At 38.4% G+C, this 20,767-nt stretch overlaps 1 protein-coding gene across 1 annotated transcript; it reads left to right on the top strand.

Annotated features, from left to right (window-relative positions):
- The first annotated feature begins 11,451 nt into the window (after positions 1-11,451).
- Positions 11,452-19,073, top strand: LOC141807829 (coagulation factor XIII A chain-like). Its single transcript, XM_074694046.1, has 17 exons — positions 11,452-11,505; positions 11,600-11,696; positions 11,789-11,965; positions 13,083-13,331; positions 13,438-13,556; positions 13,633-13,740; positions 13,842-14,016; positions 14,150-14,288; positions 15,987-16,090; positions 16,169-16,257; positions 16,355-16,508; positions 16,599-16,708; positions 16,796-16,961; positions 17,062-17,216; positions 17,315-17,451; positions 17,526-17,631; positions 19,038-19,073. The coding sequence occupies exons 1-17, from the start codon at positions 11,452-11,454 to the stop codon at positions 19,071-19,073; spliced, it is 2,175 nt and encodes a 724-aa protein (XP_074550147.1).
- The last annotated feature ends 1,694 nt before the right edge of the window (positions 19,074-20,767 follow it).

Genomic DNA, 20,767 nt, shown 5'->3' with positions numbered 1-20,767 from the left:
TTCATTATAAGTATTATTATAATCTATTTTTTACTCCAGTTTTTCTCCCCGTCTTGCATCCATAAAATAAAAGTTTTGCCTGTAAAGTGTGGTTTAATGCCATCTTTATTTTATTTTATTTTTTTTTTAATTTAAATTTAATTCAAATCAAAACCCATTTTATTCCGGAAGTACTAAAATATGTTAAAATCAACTATATATGATATATATAAAAAGAAAAAAAACTCTATTAGGGATTAAAAATACTTCCTAGATGGCTTTATTTCTAATGTGTAATTTATTTAATTTAATATATATTTTTTTTATCTTAAACATGGCTAATGTTGCTTCTTATTTTTTCCAACTGTACAAAAAGGAGGCTTCTTTTTAATGACTTTTTTTTTTTTTTACATCAGATTTGGAAAAAAAAATCCTATTTTACAATGAAATTATGTATAAAATTGTAATTATAAACCATATAAGTAGATAAATAAAGTCCTAGAATCATTAAAGTAAACAGTAAATAGAAAAGGAAAGAATTGAAAAAAAAAAAAAAAACTTTAACAAATTATTGTGTTTTCAGTCAACATAACTATTAATAAAGTCTAGTTTCAATCAAGGTGGTGAAGTCCCGAAAACTGCATTTCCTCAAATGTCCACTAGAGGCTGGTCCCAAAAGTGAGTCGGTCCCCATGGAGCCCTATGTTTAAAATGTTACTGACGCTCTGATGATGATTGATGCTGTCCATGCACAACACACTGATGCTCCACCAGACTAGAATAAAAGCAAACAAAATAAAATAAAGTACAAAGTAAATTCACACACGCCACCTTCATAAAACTAGATTTGCCACTGTTGTAAACAATGTTTGTGGCTGTATTTGTGAGATGCATGAACACATCTGTAGCTGCCCATTGGGGTTGGATTCGCTTTGACCTTTTACAAAACCCCAAGAGGAAAGAAAAGCCCAACCAGACTGCCAGCTGGGAAAGAAATGTAATCAGCAGAATAAGGTCGTTTAGCCTTTTCAAAAAACATGATCTGAATTCAAAAGCTCAACATCTATGGGTTAGGGAGGGTCAGTAAAAACCTTTATGAATTTTTAATTTTGGTAATATGGTCAAATGAGTGTTAAAGCACATGCATCTTGTCAAAATTATCCATTCAATTTGTATGAAATCATAACATTTGGTAGTTTGCTACCTTTTACTTCCACTAGAGGGAGCTCCTGTACTTCCGCCAAAGCTCAACACGTTTTTAAAGATTGTCTGACAGTACATTAATGAGTTGAAGCTCGACAAATTTTCATCATTTTGGCCTAAATGATTTGTCATTCTAATAAAATAGTCTAGTGTGAGGTAAATGGTTTGTTAATCCACCAAACTCCATAAACAAAAACAGAGATTTTATCTCGACGAGACAAGAGTGAGTTCGGCCTTCTATGAGAGTTTGTTTCTGTAGTTTTATGACTTTTAGGTTTGAAAATGGTTCATTCTGCTTCACTAAAACATCACATCATCAGTGTGAAACACAAACACACAACCAGAAATGGATTCAGCAGAACACCAGAAACTCATTTCTGCTGTGAGCTGAAATCACTTTTCGTTAATGGGGTTCAGGCCTGAAGAGAGCGCTGCTAATGCTGGTATTCCTATTTACATGATTTAAAAGGAACTGATGTGAAATGTGTGTGTGTGAGTGTTTGTCACAGTTTGTGGGTGTGTTTTTGAATGTGTGTGTGTGTGTCTGTGTGTGTAAAAAGAAATGTGGGGGCTCTTGTCGTCTTTGCCGACGTCAGCTGAATCTGAAACAAACCCTGTCCCTCTCCCCTCCATATTAACACAGATGTTTCCCTGAGGCGATGCAGTGCTGCAGCATGAGGACACACACACACACACACACACACACACACACACACACACTAACTGGTTCCCTGGACAGTTTCCAGTCATCTCAAATCCGACAAATCCGAAAACATTTAACTCCTGGAGAGACCCAAGGGCCTAAAGTGCAGTTGTGTGTGTGTGTGTGTGTGTGTGTGTGTGTGTGTGTGTGTGTGTGTGTGTGTGTGTGTGTGTGTGTGTGCGTGTGTGACCTCTTTATCTGTCTTTGAGATTGACCTTCAGACTCGTCCTCCTCTCCTCTCCAATCAGGGACAGATGCAGACGGACTCACCTCGCTGCCCCACATCAAGTCCTCTCAGAGGTTTGAAGCCATCAGAGCCCCCTGCTGGTCAAAGGGAGGAACTGCATCGTGATTAAAAGCTTATAGTGTTATTAGTGTCATAACAGCCTCTGTGAATCATGGAGGGACATTCTTATTATGTTTGTGTTGTTTGTTTTTTCTTTTCTTTTTCTTTTTTTTTTTAAAAACTATATTTTTCAGATTTTTATTTTTATTTTTGTCTTAAAAAATATTAAGAAACTCACAACTTACACTAAAAATATTGACTTTGATTTATTATTATAAAGCCGGCATTATTTATATTTAAACCAAATTAGTCAATATCATATATAAACACATAAATACAAAGAAAAGTATAAAAGGAAATGAATTAATTTAGTATACAAACACAAATAACGTCAAAGATATCATATACTCATAAATATTTCAAATATAAACAATAATAGAACAAAAATAATGAAATGTACAAATAAAAAATAGGAAATACATAAAATGTAAACACAATAACAAAAAATTAAGAAATAAGAAAATCATTGAAGATTATATGCATGCTTAACAAAAGTTGATAAAGGAAGGTATCACATAATTTTTAAATTGTAAAAAAAAAAGAAAAAAGAAAAAAAAGAAAAGTGAATTATAGAAGATACCAAGAAATCATAATATTTTTTTAAAATAAATAAATAATATTTATATAATAATAATAATAATGATAATAATAATAATAACAATAATAATAATTCAGTGAAGTTATTGAAACATAATGAGTTAAAATTTGAAATCAACTTAAAACGAGTTGAGAAAAAAGAGTTGAGGGCCAACCCTGACCCCTACTTAGCTTGCCCCTTGCCTAACCCTAATTAGTCCTAACCGTAACCCCAATTTGTTTTAACCCTAATCTTAGCAAGCCCCAACCCCAAATCTAACCCCAATCCCAACCTGACTTAAGTCAATTAAAAGTGGCCAAAATTCATGATTTGTCAGGTCTGTCAGCAAAAAGACGACTTATTTTTAACATTTGGCTATTCCTGCATCATCTCAAGACATTAGTACAATCTCAACACTGACACATTTCAACTCAACATATGTGCATGTTTAAAGTTTTCTTTCCCCAGAGATTCAAAGTTTGAATCATCCGTCAGAATAAACTTCCCCCCTTTCAGAACCTGAGACCAATCGACCTGCGTCAAAGCGAACCTCATTCATTTTCCTGTCACTTCTGCAGCTCAATCTTCCCATCATCTTCCTCTGATTACACGCCCTCCCTGACCTGCTTACAAATGTTTTCTCTCAGGAAGATTTTAACCCTGAGTCTGCTTCCGTACCGCAGCACTGAGGCAGTTCTGGATGTTTCTGTTTCTGGTTCTGCTCCGGTTAGTTTTAGAGGCTCTAATCGGTTCCTCTGAGCGTGCAGATGGCAGAATAAGGACACAACATACATAATACATCACAAGTTTGGATAATTCTGAGGGGGAAGTCTGAGGGGGAGGCAGCGTGTAGGCGTGGATGATGTCAGGCATTTTTTTTTCATGATGGGGAGAGTGACGTCATGAGTACAGCGGTTTCTTCAATGGGCCTGTTTGTGTGTGTGTGTGTGTGTGTGTGTGTGTGTGTGTGTGTGTGTGTGTGTGTGTGTGTGTGTGTGTGTGTGTGTGTAAGCTGCAGCATCATTTATCATCTCTGCTTCCAATCGTTCCCTCAGTCAGGGGCTCCACCTGGTGGTGGAATCTTGCAACAGCAGCTGCAGAGGATGACCTCAGCTCTTTCACAGCTTTTGTTTGTGTCATTATACAGTACAGTAATAAATAAAACTTTATTTATTCATCATATATCAAACAAAAGAAAAGAGATTATTTTTTTTAAATAAACTTATTATGGGAATCGTTAAATGATGGTAAAACAAAAAGATATCACTGATACCTCTTTTCTCTGTCTTTTAACACACAGCTATCCCCAATTCTGTTTATTTAATTATTTTATTTACTTGTTCTTTTCATGCCCTTTGATGGTGTTTCAGTTATGTTTTATGTTTTGAATTGTTTTTTAGATTTCATATAAAGTGTGTTTTTTCGCCTCATGTTAGCCACATATTTTGTTTTATTTTATTTTGATTCTCTAATTTCTCTGTACAGTGCTTTGGTCAACAGTGTCTGTTTTTAAAGTGCTTTACAAATAAAGATGAATTGGATTGGATATTTAAGAGTAAGAAAAAGGAGTACATTCAGTTAAAGGCCTTGTGGAAAAAAAAGATGCGCTCTCCATTTGTTAGCTTTAAAAACAAATGCACCAACTGGTATGAGTTGAATTTTCACGACAGTGGATGATGGTGCTCATGGGAAACTGAGTCCTTGGCTGTCTTCCAAACCTCCTGTGAATGTAATATGTAGTAGGCACTGCATACTGCTCACTTCTTTTGCATGTAGTATGTAGTATGACTGTTCTGTTGGATCTGTTTTGTACTGCTTTGGTTTTCAGTATTGGAAAGCGGAGCTATAGCTGATGGATTTTTTTGGCCTTCACTGTAAACGTACAAAACAAACTATAAGTAGGCTGTGACATTTTAGCAATTTTGTTAATCATATCACAGCAGAATCATCATATTTAATTTTAACCCTCCACCAAAAGTTTTATCATTAATAAAAAATAAATCTGGAAAAGATTGACTTTTTATTTTACAGCTGATGGAAAAACCACTTCCATATAATCCATGCATGGTTAAAAAAAAGGTAATTATTGGTTTATATTGGCCTTTACAAATTTGTAGAAGTAAACACCTCTTTTACAACTGGAAGTAACAAGATTTACCTGTGTTTTTTTTCATATCACTCTGTTTCACGGACCGTCTAACATTAGTGTTGTTGTATTGTAGTTGTAATGCTGACTCATTCCAGTAGATGGCAGTAATTCACCAAAACCTGCCACCCGCCGTGCATTCTGGGAAACAGTATGCCAGGTAGACTAGTCCGCTGCATACTGAGAAATTTTCCTGGATCAGTTATTAGTATACTGCAGATTTTTCAAGTTTTTGCATACTGACTACCAAAGACTAAATTTTGTCCAAAACAGTAGACACTTCGAGTGAAGTAGGCGGTTTAGAAAACAGATTTTATCTCAGAAAAACACTACCTATTCTGGCCACAGGTGTCACTGCAATCAACACTAAAAGAATAGTCATTTGAGCATCTTTAAGAGTCCATTAAAAAATCAGGGGTAACGACAGTGATTATGCAAACTAGAACTTTGATTGTGTAAGCAGGTCGTTTCCTAATAAACGAATTATATGAAACTTCTTACTTTGCCACGTCACAGCTTTGGACGCTGTCACTGTTCTCACTCCTCTGGTTGAAATGATTTTGAGATGCTCTCACCAGCTCTGCTCCCAGATTGCAACAGTCACCTCTCGTCTCCTGATTCACAGAAACTCTTCAGGACAGATTTGTTGTCACTTGAATCTGAGCACTCGGAGTCTTGTTTCCTCTCCGTCTCTTATTTATCAATTAGCCTCAGCAGTGTGTGCAGAAGGGCTCTCTAATCCCTGCAGGATAATTACAAGGCTGCCTCGGCATAAAGCGCCTGTTGGGGCTGTAATTGGTTTGCGGTCTAGCGGCGGTGACTCATTGCTGGGTATTGACTCGTTCCCCCCTGAGGTGGAGATGAGCCGTTTGGTCTGCTGCTCTGAGACGCTCGGCTCATTTTTGGACCAAACCTCAGAGGAGGTTCCTCAGATTTAGACGAAAGAAGAAAAGTCCTCAGCAGAAAACTGATGAAGTTGTTTCTTTCACTGTCTTTGAGCAGTTAGCTTTCAGAGAGTGTCTCTCGTAGCATTGATAGAAGTGTTAGAAAAGTAAAAACTGTCATCATAGCACAGGTCTCCTTTTATATCCCTTTACGTTCTGCCAAGATTTTATTTGGTTTGTTTTATTCTGACATTTTTACCACAGTGTCAACAGGCAGAAGAGAAATGTGACTCCAGAATCTAAACAAAATGACTTGATATTATTATTCGTTAAAGTCACTGTTTTGTAAATGTTTTAACACCGACAGATTCAGTATGAACGTTCATGGAGCAACAACAGGTTGGTGTTTTCGCCTCCGAGGAGCAGAGCGACCTCCTCAACTTTCACTTCCTCGTCTGAGAGCCTCGCTGACCTGATCAAATAAAGTTATGTTGACTTTTATTCTAGTCCTGCTGTTTGCTGTTTTTCCCCTGTCCTTCCTGTTTTTATTTTTTTTTTATATCCTCCGTCTTCTGTCCAAGCTGAGAAACCTCTATGTCCACTTCTGCCCCATCTTCTTCTTGTTTGTCTGTTTCTTCTTTCCAGTTCTTTGTCCAATCCTTCATATCTATCTTTTAAATGTTTCTTTCTCTTCTATCCTTTCTTCTTTTTGTCTCCTCCTCAGATATATATTTTAATACCCCCATCTTCATTTCGATCCAGCCCCCATCTAGTTTTTTTCTTTATCGTTTCTTATTTATGTCAACTTGATCTTCTTCTGTTTTTACTTTTGGACACTCATCAAACTAGAAGAGCGCAGACCTTCGCCAAGCATCTTGTGACTGTCACCAACACTTAAGTCCTACTTTAATGTTATACTCCCTTTCAGTAGACTGTCTGCTACAATTTGGTGTTAGTTGCAGGTTTGTACGATAATTTGTTTCCTGACAGTGTTTAAAATTATGAAGACCCAGCACATATTTCATATTCCAGATCTTAGTATTCTGACATCTGTCAGAAATTATGGTGACCTCGTCTTGTATTGTTTTGCAAAGCAATCCGACCATTTATGGTGGAGTTATATACACATACGGTGAAAACGGCCCTATCTCACAATAGCCACGGTAACATGAGGAGTTTTTCGTCTTTCCGAATGGAATCTTTCTGAATGACTTTTCCGAAAACAACAGTATACATGGAAAGGAATATTCCAATCTCTGGTCTATGCGCCACTGTAATCAAACAGAATAGTCAATGGGGCATGCGCAAACAATCATAAACAAATTGAGGAACATCTCTAGTTGCGTCTTACGTCATATCTGAGCATGTGCTGAAAGGACGCAATCCGACAACTTTCCATTTGAGTGGATACATGAGACCTCAATCAGTTTAACCGGTGGGGAAAGGAATATTCCACCCCTGTGAAATTAGCCACGTATACATGGACCCAAATATTCCGCTTGCATTCGGTTTATTTGCTCAAACGGGAAGAATTTAACCTTTGTAGACACCTCATTCAGAAAGAAAAGTGCCAATCCGAATGGACATTTAATCGGTTTCACAGGGGTGAAATATTCCGTTCCCCAAATCGACTAAGGTATCATGTATCCACTCAAATGGAAAGTTGTCAGGGTTCGTTCTTTCAACACATGCTCAGATATGACCTAAGACGCAACTTTGAAAAATCACGTGATGTTTACATTTTTCTGCACATGCCCCATTGACTATTCTGTTTAATGATAGCGGTGCATGTAGACCAGAGATTGAAATATTTCTTTCCATGTATACTATTGTTTTTGGGAAAAGTCATTCAGAAACTGACCACTCGGAAAGACAAAAAACTCCTCATGTAACCGTGGCTACTGATTAAATGTCCATTCGGATTGGCACTTTTCTTTCAAAATGAGGTGTATACAAAGATTGAATTCTTTCCATTTGGGCAAATGAAGCGGAATATTTGGGTCCATGTCCACGTGGCTAATGATAAAGAATCCTTCAAAAAAGTCCTAGATCCAGACGGTGATCCAGATCACCTCCAAAATGTAATCACTCCTTCCTTATCCCATTTTGAACATTTCCTGAAAATTTCATCAAGATCCACTTGTTACTTTTTGGGTTGAGTTGTTCACAGACAAACAAACTCTCCCAAAAACATAAACTCCTTGGCGGAGGGGGTAATTTGTTTTGGTTTGGAAGAAATAGAGAAGAAAGGTGGACATTTTTATATTTCTAGTATGTCTTTTTATCCTCCCCTTTTCATGTCTAGGGTCTTTTTTGTTCTTTACTTTTTTTGTATGTTGCTATTTTTTTTTGTCCCGACTTGTGGAAAAGAAGACAAAACTTCAGGAGAGGAAAAAGACAGCAGTAGTCTTTTTTTGTCCTTCCCATACATCCTTCCTCCTGGCCACACTCCTCTCCCTCATCTTTTAAACTCTCCAAAATGTCTTTTTGTCTTGTCCAATGTTCCTTTAACTTGTTTTTTTTATTGTTTTGTATGAAGGCCCTTACACGTCTTAATTAAGGACTTAAATCTTTCAAAAACTATGAGACGATGAAAGTTTTCCTTTTCTGTCCTCTGTCAACATTTTTGTCCTGTACTTTCATTTTATGCGATCCCCTTCCTTTCCTTTCCTAGTCGTCTGTTTAGTCGTTGTCTCTGTTTTAGACCTATTGAGGCCTTCCTAATTCTCTTCCTTCTTTGTCCTTTTTCTTGTCCTTGTCATCTTTTCCCTTTAAAACAGTCACTTCTTTCAGATTTATCTTCATCTCTTCTTCTTTGATCTGCCTTTTTTCATTTCTTTACTACAAAGTCTCCATTTTGTCCTTCTCTTCCCACTTTCTGTCCTCTTTGGTTTTATTTTTTTAGAGCTGACAAATTTTTTATTCTCCATGTTTTGTCCTCCGTGTTGTGAGATGCGAGCAGATCTGCTGACAGACCATAATAACCATCCGTCAGTCCTGATGACTCAGACGGATTAAATCCAGTCGGAGGTGACAGACGGAGACTCGTCCTGAAACCTGAAGACTCTGTTTTTTTGAGACAACTGGCACTGGGCCCAGAAAAACAAACATAAAACACGTCTTTTATGTCATCGAGTCATCTAGTGACTGATGAGACGTCTCAGCAGAGGAGGGCCGAGATGTTTGGTGTTAAAGGAAAAAAAAAAGACTGATTTTTTTCTGGTCACACACCGAACAGAGGAGATATCAGCAGGTTTCAGAGCAGACACTTCATGATTGATGCTCTGCGTCAGATCCCAGAGGCCGAATTATGGACGAGACAAGAGGCTTCATCCGGCAGAGGATCCAGACTGACTCATGACGATCGAAGCTTTGGCAAAAAATTCCCCACAAAAAATTTTAGACTTTCAACAAATGCATGACTGAAACTGACCATTTACACCTTTTTAGTAGTTTAATCTCTCCCTTGAGGAGTCTCGAGCCTGTCACTACTCTAGGGCCTAAATCTTTGTAAAACTACTGTTTACACACGCACACACACGCTCAATCTGGATTATGAAGACATTCCTATCATCAGACACATAAGAACAGAAAATTACTGTTCACTTTATTAACTATTAAACCAGTTGGTGCTCCCAATCTTTGTATCTTGTTTACTATTATTTTGGTTGTTTTGCTGATCTCAGAGTAAAACGCACATTTGTGAGGAACTACATTACTGGTGACATCTGACCAATCAGCAGCAGCGTGTCATGATGACCTCACAGCCTGCAGGTCGAGGTCAGAGGAAGTTAGAGCAGAGAAAGAACAGCTCATCAGTTTTTATCTGCTGTCAAACACACAACATGACACGCTTCATGTTTTACAGTAAAACAGATTATTAAGTGTTGTTTGAAGGCTGTTCTTTTAAATTCAACTTTAAAAAGTGTGTTATATGTTGGAGCAGTGGTCCATGAGGTTTGAACTCGAGCAGGTCGCCCCGGGTTCGAATCCAGCCAGTGGCCTCTTTCCCACTCCAGACTCTCACTCTGTTTCCTGCTTTATCCACTGTTGTCCTCCATCCAAATGAAGAAATTAGAGCCTAATAATAAACTTAAAAAGTAAGTTCCAAATCATTTACAATTATAAAAAAACATGGCATGCATTTAGAAAAAAAAGCAGATAAAGCCCCTTATTTTTTATCTAACATATTTGAAAAATATTACCTCCAAGATGTAACAAAGTGAGTGTGATGTGTATTAATTTGTGTTTCTTTGTTTCTTCATATATTTACTTTCTGATTTGTCCAGTTTTTTAGCCTTTTAGTAGGTATTCATTGATTTTTTTTTTTTAAACCAAAACGTATATACATATATATATTTATATATAGGGCTGGGAAGAAAAAATTGATGAGTCACAGTATCAGGATTTTTTGTAAAAAACTTTTTTTATTCCCTCAAATTTCAGTCTTTTTAAAAAAAAAAAGGGTTAAAAAGAAGCTGATATGTCAAATGCCCTGAATAAATAAGAAAACTGACTCACATGTGTTGTCCATTTTGGGGGGAAATATAGCTCCTGGTATAGTCTATAGACATCATCATCATCATCATCATTCAGCTATTTCACTTGGTCTGGTGTTAAAACAGTGAACTACATGTCCAAAAGATAGAAAATATCGCAATTAGAATTAAATCAGCACCCCAAAAATCGTAAAAGAATCAAATGGGGAAAAAAGCGTATTGTCCCAGGCCTAATGTATATGTATTTATATGTGTGTGTGTGTGTGTGTGTGTGTGTGTGTGTGTGTGTGTGTGTGTGTGTGTGTGTGTGTATATATAATCATATTTATTCCATTTTTTTTTTCATGCCATCAGTTTGGCACATGAGTGTGTGTCAAAAACAAAAATAGTGTCTCCACAAAATCAGTTTGTTTGTACAAAAGTAAAAAGTCTCCTTTGTAATATCAAACAATAACATGCTAATAGTAACATTCCTTTTTTTTTTTTTTTGAGTACAAATATTTATAAGCTAGTATTGGCAATATGACAAAAAATGTATATTAGATTTTTTTTTTATATAACTACAGAGTAAAGGAAAATATTTAAAGATATATTCACATTAGGGACTTTGTTTGTGTGTGTGTGTTTATGTGTTTGTGTGTGTGATGATGATGCTGATGGTGGTGGTTGAGGGGGGCGAGGGGGCAAAAGAGGCAAAAGAGGAAGTGATGTGTGTATAAAAGCTGGTGTCTGAGTCGATCTCTTCACCTTCTGATCTGATCATCAGAGACTCGACACACTTTTCTGCTTCATCTGAACGGTGAGAACTCTTCTTGTATTATATTATAATATTATCATGTTATTATTTTCCATTTTATCCTCTCAGATGCTGGTCCACTCCTAGTTTTGAGATCTTTTTGAGAGACCTTTGAGCAACGAGAAAATAATCTGTTTTGACTGACAAGTGTCTTCTTCAATTGTTGGCAAAATTCTGTTACAACAAGAAAATTATTCATAATAGTTTTTAACATTCCAACATTTATGTTTCATTACTTTCATCTATTTGACTCTGTGAACAAAACATTTTCTTTCTCTCTGCAGTGATTGCTGTGAAAACCTTGATTTTTCCACCATCATGTCTAAACCAGACGGCGAATCAAACACTCACACCGGGCGCTACACCGAGCCGGTACTGAAACACAGACGGCAGTAACAACTTTGACATATAAGTGAGGTTTTTTTTAAAGGTAGATAAATGATCTATTCTTTCTGATGATCCTCAGGTGCCAACCTCCAACCTGGTGAACGATGGGGATGATTTCCCAGAGTTTGAACCTTTCGACGATGACGCCACGCCCAGGAGTTACGCTCCCTCAGCGGGTAAGAGTCCATGGAGGTCAAAGAAAATGTCCATGTTTAGATAGTTATTGATAACTTTAATAAGATAATGTATGGTTATTTATCACTTTTAGGTGCTATTGCCGTGGTCAACGTGGACATGTGTCAACCCATCAACAAACCAAACCACAACACCACCGCGTACGACAACCCGAACCTGGTGGTCCGCCGTGGTCAGGAGTTCCTCATGAGGATCTCCTTCAACCGCCTGCTGTCGCAAGGAGACGACTTCCAGGTCGAGTTCCTGATTGGTGAGTCTGAAATCAGACACATGGAGAGGGCGGGTTGGGGGTGGGTGGGGACGTGTTACAGAGCACGCTCAGTAGTTACGACTAGGCACACCTGAGACCAACAGTTAAAGCTCCCTCGTTAACCAATTAGCCGACGGAAAGATGTGTTCGTTAACAGTCGTCTGCCAGTTCATTAGCTAGCTTCACAGTCATTCAGCTAGCTAATTACACACTCCCCATGGTTCTGTCATTTAACATCGCACACACACACACACACACACACAAACGCACACACACAGCTGCCGTTTGTGACAGATGTTTTTTGACACTTTTTTCATATTCACCTTTACTCGTCTATATTTCAGCCCCATTCAGTAAATGTGACATTCAACACTCCTTGTTTCCTCTCCTATTTCAGTCTCCTAGTCTTATATCCTTCTGTCGGCTCCTCTCCTTTAAATCCACTTTGATGCCTTGTTTCCTCTCCTTATTTCTGCTTGACCTTATATCAAGTTGTTTCCTCTTTCTTGTGTCCTTGCCTTATGCCCTGTCTTTGTTTCCTACACATGCCTCCTTGTCCATTCCCCTCATAATGTCACCCAGTTTCCTCTTCCCTTGGTCTTAAATCAAACGTTGTCCATATCCTTTCTTCTAATCTCTCTTTTTGCATTAAATCCCCTCCTTTCCTTCTCTCCTCACCTTGCATTCTCTTACTTCCATTTCTCCTCTCCTTGTACTTATTCTTCATTCCCTTATTTCCTCTCCTAGTTTCTTTGTCACTTCCTAACAAGTTTCTTTCTCATGTCCTGCACTTGTTTCCTACTCATGTCTCCTTGTCTTTTTCCCTCCTCTAGTCTCCTTGGTCTCTTATTACCTCTTCTCTCCTTATTCCGATCTATCCTTGTCCTGTGTCCTTGTGTCCTCAACTCCCTTTTTTCCAATCTCATCTCCTTGCATCACTTCCCCTCCTTTCCTCCTCTCCTTACTTTCTCCGCTTATTCCCTCTTCTACATCCTTCAATATTTTTGTCTCCTTGTTTCCTGCCATGACCCATTCCCATATTTCCTTCTCCCTTGTTACTTCTCCCCTTACACCCCTCTTCCTCTTCATCATTATCTCTCCTCTTCCTCCTTCTTAGGCTCCAACCCTTCCCCCAGTAAGGGGACCCTAATTGCAGTGACCTTTGGGTCTCGTCGTGGCGGCCCATGGGCGGGTCGGATCCTGGAGCTGCAGGGGCCGTCTGTGGTGGTGGGAATCACTCCAACTGCCAACGCCGTTGTGGGGAAGTTCCGTACCTACGTGGCCGTTGTGACAGGAAATGGCATGCAGAGAACCAGGAGGGACGCAAGGACCGACATGTACCTGCTGTACAACGCCTGGTGTCCAGGTACACACACCCTCAGACACTCTGCTGCCCCCTGGTGGCCAAGAAAGAATCATCACATACAGCCAGCCAGAAGGGGGTGCTAACTGGTTATGTCTCTTCTATGCAGAGGATCCAGTGTTTGTGCCTAATGACGCAGAACGGAGGGAGTACGTCCTGAACGACGTCGGTGTGATCTACCAGGGTGCAGTTGGAGCCGTGTCACACCGCAACTGGATGTACGGACAGGTACGACTACGTGCACCAACAACATCACAGGACAGGAAACAGGTTGATCTAAAGTTAAAGCATAATCTCGCTGCAGTTTGAACGTGGTATTCTGGATGCCTGTATCTACATCCTGGATTCATCTCGGATGCCGATCTACAACCGGGGCAATATCATCCAACTGGTCAGGAAGGGATCCGCCATGGTGAGTAAGCCCAACATGAGGGGAGCTGTTTTCTGCTTCTTATAGGAAATGTTCCTCTTTTCTGGAGGCTAACTGACCTTTGACCTCTGCCCTCTCCTCAGCTGAACTCTCAGGATGATAATGGTGTGCTGGTAGGTAACTGGAGTGATGATTACTCCATGGGCCAGCCTCCAACAGCCTGGACTGGCAGCGTTCAGATCCTGCTGCAGTACGCCAACACTGGGGTCCCTGTCTGCTTCGCCCAGTGCTGGGTGTTCGCTGGAGTCTTCAACACTTGTAAGAATACACACCTTCACCATGTTACACTTCCTAAATGCTGTTTTTATGTGATTAATAGCTGAAAACTTTAAGTATGGATGGAATATGTGACGGTGTTCCCGTTAAATTTTATTTTCTGGTATCTCTGCAGTCCTGCGTTGCCTTGGCATCCCGTCCAGGGTCATCACCAACTTCAGCTCAGCTCACGACAACACAGGTAACCTGAAGACCGACCTGATCTTCAAGATGGATGGGACTCCAGACCGACGCCACACCAGGGACTCCATCTGGTGAGTCCTGAGGTTTCTTAGCCATGTCTTTGGGGTCTGAAACTGTGATTTTGAACTTTTCCTTCAGAGATTTTACAAGTTTTGAGTCCACTTTCGGTCATGAGAAACCTCCTAATAGCAGTTGGGATTTCTCTACCAGCTATTTATTTGTTGAACTGGAAACTGCACATTAATATTAAATAAATCTAATCCAAAAGTTTACTCACTGTTCCACGACCAATGATAAGGAACTCAGAAAAAAAAACATTTTGAGATCACAGTCGAAATAAAGATCAAGTGAAAATGGTACAAGATTAAAGATCTGTCCCTTCAAAGTAGCATACAGGTGAACCATAGTCCCAAATTATCATTTTCTCCGAACTCAATGAGTTTAATATCAGAAAAGTATGAATTTAGTCATTGCATCATTTCGCAACTATAGCACGGCTCCAAATCTCTAGCCAGACTCTTCTCCTCTGTTGTGCCCCAATGGTGGAATGAATTACCAGAGTCTTTTTCTACTTTAAGAGATGTCTGAAACCTCATCTGTTTGGGGAACACTTAGGCCCTTAATCTGGCCCTTCTCCTCTTTGACCTCAGGAGTAGAATGAGCCAGAAGCTCTCGGATCCAGCTCTTAGTGAATTTTTAGCACTAGTTACTGAAGGTTGTTGAAGATTAAATATTGTTGCAGCAATTGATTGTGGTTAGTTGGCTAGATTGTTCTACAGTACCAAAAAAAAACAGAAGACAAAGATATCCTGTAAGTGAGGGCAGCATTGCACTTTGTTGCACTAACTAGGTTTTTCCTTCTGTCTAAATTCTTGCTTGTGTTGTACGTCGCTTTGGACAAAAGCGTCTGCTTAAAAAAAAAAGTAAATTCTGCAAGAACAGGGTCCTGACTTCACAAGATTCATGGTAAAAGATCATAGTGAATATTTTTACAAGATTTATAAATTCAAGCCCTAATCTAATGAAAAAGTTTAAATATTACTGAAACGAAAGTTATTTTATCCCCAAAAGTGTCAGTGCTAGCAGAGTGCCATGATGCTACAAATTTGACATCAATTTGTTACGGGTTTTGAGTCCTACAAAACCAAAGATTCATAAGAGTAACCATAATAACCTTTGCCTAGAACATTGCTTTTTCATGTATTTAGGATGTAACTTTCATAATGTAATGATTTTCAATTTTACTACTCCATTTTGAGAATAAGGTTTCAATGCTACAAGAACAGAATCGTAATTTGACAGGCTTCATGTGAAAAAAGATTAAAGTTGAAATGTTACGAAAAAATTGTAACGTTAAAAGACTAAAGTCCAAATATTATGAGATGAAAGTTGGGATGCTACGAGACCAGGGTTCTTATGTAATGAAAAATGGAACAGAACCAAAAGTTTATTATTCAGAAAAAAAGCGGTACGGCTACCAGAGAAAAGTCATAATGTTATAAGATTGGTGCCAAGTCTTGTCTCACTGTAACAAGACAAGTCAAAATAGTAGATAACGTCATGAAGTTATGAGTTTAAAGCCTCAATGTAGTGAAAAAGTCGTTATGTTACAGAAACAAACGTTAGTACCAAAAAAGTGGTCATGCTAGCAGCGATGCTCATTATTATAACTTAATATTTGGACTTGGACTTTTTCAGTGCTCCCCTGATGTATGTTTCACTCTGTAAACACTTCGAGAAAGGACGTGATAACAGTTTCCTCTCTGCAGGAACTACCACTGCTGGAACGAGGTGTTCATCTCTCGTCATGACCTCCCGCCCGGCCTCAGCGGCTGGCAGGTGGTGGACGCAACACCCCAGGAAACCAGCGATGGTACGACGGACAGATACAGGCATAAGGCGCAGGAATAAACCAGTACTTACATGGATTAACACATCTTTGTGTTTTCAGGACTTTACCGATGTGGTCCATCCTCTGTTGCTGCCATCAAGGAAGGTCTGCTCTGTCACCCCTTTGACTCTGGGTTCGTCTTTGCTGAGGTTCGGATGAAGAGTCTGTTTTCATTTTAGGATTTACAAAACGGTTAAGATAGAAATAAATTTCATAGAATTCTCAAATTTTTACCTTCGTCAACAGGTGAACAGTGATGTGGTTTTCCACAAGCGTGATCGTTACGGGACTCTGAGCCCGTACCGTGTGGATAAGCTCCACATCGGACAATTAATCTACACCAAGGCTGTGGGAAGTTTTTCACCTCAGGACGTCACACACACCTACAAGTATCCTGAAGGTAACACGAAGCTATGACATGGTTAAGAAGCTGTGAGAGGAAAAGGAAAACTTGTTGGACTTTGTGAATCGTTCTGGTTTGTGTGGTCAGGCTCTGGTGAGGATGCCAGCACGATGGCCCGAGCGGAGGCGTATGGCTGTGAGAGGGATCACTCTGAGCTGGGCGAGTCTCAGCTGACTGTTTCCATCAACATTCAGCCGGTAACACACCAGCTTTATTATCCTGATGCGATGACTTCATTCTTGTGACTTTATTCTGGTGATTCATCGAGGTCATTCTCTGAACAGGTCCAAGTGTCTCAGGATGTCATCCTGGCCGTGGATTTCCAGAATCAGGGTGATATCCCCAGAACGGTCAAGGCTCACCTGGACGGGTCTGTTGTCTATTACACCGGCGTCACCCGCAAACACTTCAAAGACTACGACTTCACTGTTGTTGTGCCTGCCAACGAGAGTGAGAAACCCAGAAAATCATGCTTGTTCGAAGTTATAGACGTAACCTTTGTTATGGTTATGAATGTCCGTGTTTCTGTGTGTGTGTGTTCATGCTGCAGCCGAGCAGGTGATCCTGAAGGTAGCAGCTGAGGAGTACATGCCTCACCTTGGCTCTCAGCTCGGTCTGCGCTTTGTTGTGACCGGAGAGTCTGACGACCAACCACTGACCGCCATCAAGGTGATCGAACTGGGCACCCCCGCCCTGACCATGACGGTAAAGCAAACACACACTCCGACACAAACACAGGTATCACTCGTCAGGTAACGGTTGCTAAAGTGTTGATGTACTGCGAACCACGTCTGCTCCTGCAGGTGAGCGGACAGCCTCAGGTGCAGCAGGAGATGTTTGTGACCGTCTCCTTCACCAACCCGTACGACTTCGCCCTGAAGAACGCAAACCTGGCCATGGAGGGACCTGGACTGATGAGCAGCAGGACTCGTTCCTACAGGTGCACTCACATCCAATGACACATCAACCTCGTGCTCTTTCCAGACTGTGTATTTACGCTCTTCTGTGTTTCAGCGTCATTGAACCTGGAATGTCCATCTCCTGGAAGGAGTCCTTCATCCCTCGACTGGATGGACCACGTCGCCTGGTGGCCGTGATGGTCAGCGACAACCTCCGTCAGGTAACCTCAGCAGCATTCTCACAGCCCTGATTTTTTTTTTTAAATGTTGAATTTAGTCAAATCTTATTTTAATTTATTTATTTATTTTAATCAGTCTTTTTTCAAAACAGAGACAAGTCACATAAACAGTGGGTCTGTCTCTCAAGCGACTTTTTACTCACAAAATTAAAACTTTACACCCCATAAATGACTCCATCATCCTAAATTTGACTTTATTTTCACAACTTGACAACTTTGTGCAACAATATGACTTCTAAAATCAACATGCAACTTTGTTACAACCTTCCTACCCTGATACAAACTAGATATAAAAAAGATATTAAGATATAAAAATATTATCAGGATATGACAACTTATTCTCGAGATAAGAAACTTTAATATAACAATAAGGGGTGGAAAAAAATGGTTATATGATATATTATATATATATGATATTTTTTTTGTTTGGCCATATCAAAATCGTCAAAAAAAATTTTTTTTTTTCAAATTCAAATTTTTCATTTCAGTCATTGTTGATAAACTGAATTGGAAAAATAAATCCCACTTTTCTCCAGCAGGGGGTGAAATGTTCCACTCTGACTCACAGGTTGTGCATTTTATGAGAAATATGGCTGCTGATATAGTCTGTCGACATTATCATCATCATTTAACTTTTTCCCATGGTCTGATGTTAAAAAACAAACTAAATATCGCAAAAGAAGAAGAAAAATCGAATCACAAGAACAGCATATTGCTCCAGCCTTAATCACAATTTAACAACTTTGTATTTGTGATATAAAAACTTTATCTTAATACTACACTTTTATTATAATAAATCAACTTTGTTTTTGTGCTATTATTAACTCAATTATAATGATATTAAAACTTTTTGTTCATTTTATACCAATTTTGCTGTTGCACTTTAAAATGTTAACATGAGCTATTTTTTTAATCCCAACATAAAAACTTAATTCTCATGATATGCAACTTCATTATCACAAATATATGACTTTATATCATGACATATAACATTTCTAATCATGGTATAACAACTTTAGTCGTCCTGTCTTATGACTTTGTTCTTCATAAATGCAATTTTTTCTTCCTGATAATAAAGCTTTTTTCTCATGATAATGTATCTTAAACTGATCATATCTGACGTTACTTTTACATTGCAATCTTATTTTACTATATTTTTACTTTACTTTACATCAGAACTTAATAACCATAATCCCAGCCTCTAAATATCTCTCTTTATAAAATAACATAATATTTATTTTTTATTTGCTTATTCAAAAAAAAAAAAAAACCTCATTCAAACCTCAACGTGTGAACTTGTTAGCATGTTAGCATGATGATCAAATCGCTGACTTATTCTGACCCTTTTAGCTTTAGCATGTGCGCTAAGCCTGTGTTGTGTTTTTCAGGTGTGGGGAGAGGTGGATGTTGATATCCTGCCCTGAGGTGATTGGCCCACAGAGCTGTGACTCCGCCCTCTGCATTTTCCTCCAAGCTTCAACCAATCACAGCAGCTTCAGGCTGAAGGGGCGGGGCCAACAAAATCACATATTATTTTTTCTTGTTGATTCTTTTCTCTTCTTTAAAACCTAATCAGAAATTGAAGATATTAAGGTCTGTGTGGTAGAATAACCTGGTAAAGTTTAGCCCCAATAGCATTAAAATTCAGAGGTCAAAGGTCATGATATCTTTCATGAAAGCACCATATATGATTTTTTTTTTAAATAGCTTATTCAAAAGATACTTTTAGAAATGAAAATGTTGAATGAGATTATTTTAGGTCACTTTAAGATAAGCAAACCGCTCTTGTTAACATTTATTTTAAGTACTGGTCATTGAAATTCATTATTGGAACATTTGCATGTTGAACTTTTATATTTTTAGAGAATACACATCAAATTTAAGCCACCAGTTTTTCTCCCAGAAGAAATCTCCACATTTTTTAAGGACCAAGATTGAAAAAGATTTTATAAGCATGAACAGAAAACATCGTATAAGTATCAGTTTTGCAGCGCCCTCTTTGTACCAGACTCCTTTTCTCCTCACAGCCTTCTCTATGTCTTCAGATTTTCAATGAAACTTTGTGATTGTTCTTTTTCCTTATATCTTTAAATCATTTTTGGATTGGTGAACCTTTCCGCTTACAATAAAGCATTCTCAAAAGCATTGAAGTGACTCAGTCGTCTTTCACTGCAGTTTTCTTGTTGTGCCCCTAGAGGGAGCTATCAGACTTTTAACTGTGACTATTTCAAAGCTGCAAACCTGAGGACATAATGTTTTAATCATCCAGCATTCACCAGCTATTATAAATCCCTCACTCTTCAGGTTTTGCAGCCAGGGTTTTCAGCTTTCACTTTGCTGTTTGCCTGAGAGTATTTTAGATGAAGTTCAGATTTCTAAGATTTGCAGAAAAGTTGTGTAGACTTTTTTTATAAACCCCAAACTTAGATGTTAAGCTTTACTTAGATCTACCTATATATAAATGTGTTTTAATCAAATGTACAATGAAATGTGGAGCAATATTTGTGATCTGAATTTAGTCCATATTTTATGCAGAACTTGAGAAGTTCACTCAGAAACAAAGTGCTTTACACCAAAACTTTAGATTAAAAACTTTTTTTCAACTTTTACACTAAAACACAGAAACTGACAGTTGAATACTAAACATGCATCACACTGTATGCTTATTTACTTAATAACAGCCAACAAGCAGCTATTTATGTGATTAAATAATCCAAATAAAATGAGAACATGAAAAATTTTGTTTCTTTGAAGCAATTTTGATTTTTTTCAAAAATTTAGTCTTTTTACCTCAAGACCTAAAACTTGCAACAATAAGACTGTTTTCATTGTGGAGTAGACTACAGACCATTAAAAACCACAGAATGACCAGTTTTATTTAAAATACATGAAAAAGTTTAGATTAAATCACTAAATTAGCCAGTCATGATTTCGAAACCTTGTTTGTTATATTTTTTTATTTATTTAAGATGTTTTCAGTAAAGGAGGAACTCTGAAAAAATTAATCGATAAAAACTTGCCTTGATACTTTTTAACTCTTTATATCCCTGCACCAATGCATCATGGGAAGTGTTGTTATTATGATTAATGTTGAGTAATTATTTGCCTCATGCAAACT

Source organism: Halichoeres trimaculatus, unplaced genomic scaffold (genome assembly GCF_033239565.1).
Source record: "Halichoeres trimaculatus isolate MK-OKI-2021-1 unplaced genomic scaffold, fHalTri1.1 fHalTri1_scaffold_18, whole genome shotgun sequence".
NCBI lineage: Eukaryota > Metazoa > Chordata > Actinopteri > Labriformes > Labridae > Halichoeres > Halichoeres trimaculatus.
The sequence above is the reverse complement of the archived record's forward strand: the minus strand, read 5'-3'. Positions and strand labels throughout refer to the sequence as shown.

Coding starts and splice junctions, on each gene's coding strand:
- LOC141807829 (XM_074694046.1), top strand. CDS start 11,452: ATGTCTAAACCAGACGGCGAATCAAACACTCACACCGGGCGCTACACC. Junction 13,332..13,437: donor GTACAACGCCTGGTGTCCAG/GTACACACACCC, acceptor TCTTCTATGCAG/AGGATCCAGTGTTTGTGCCT. Junction 16,258..16,354: donor CTGGGTTCGTCTTTGCTGAG/GTTCGGATGAAG, acceptor CTTCGTCAACAG/GTGAACAGTGATGTGGTTTT.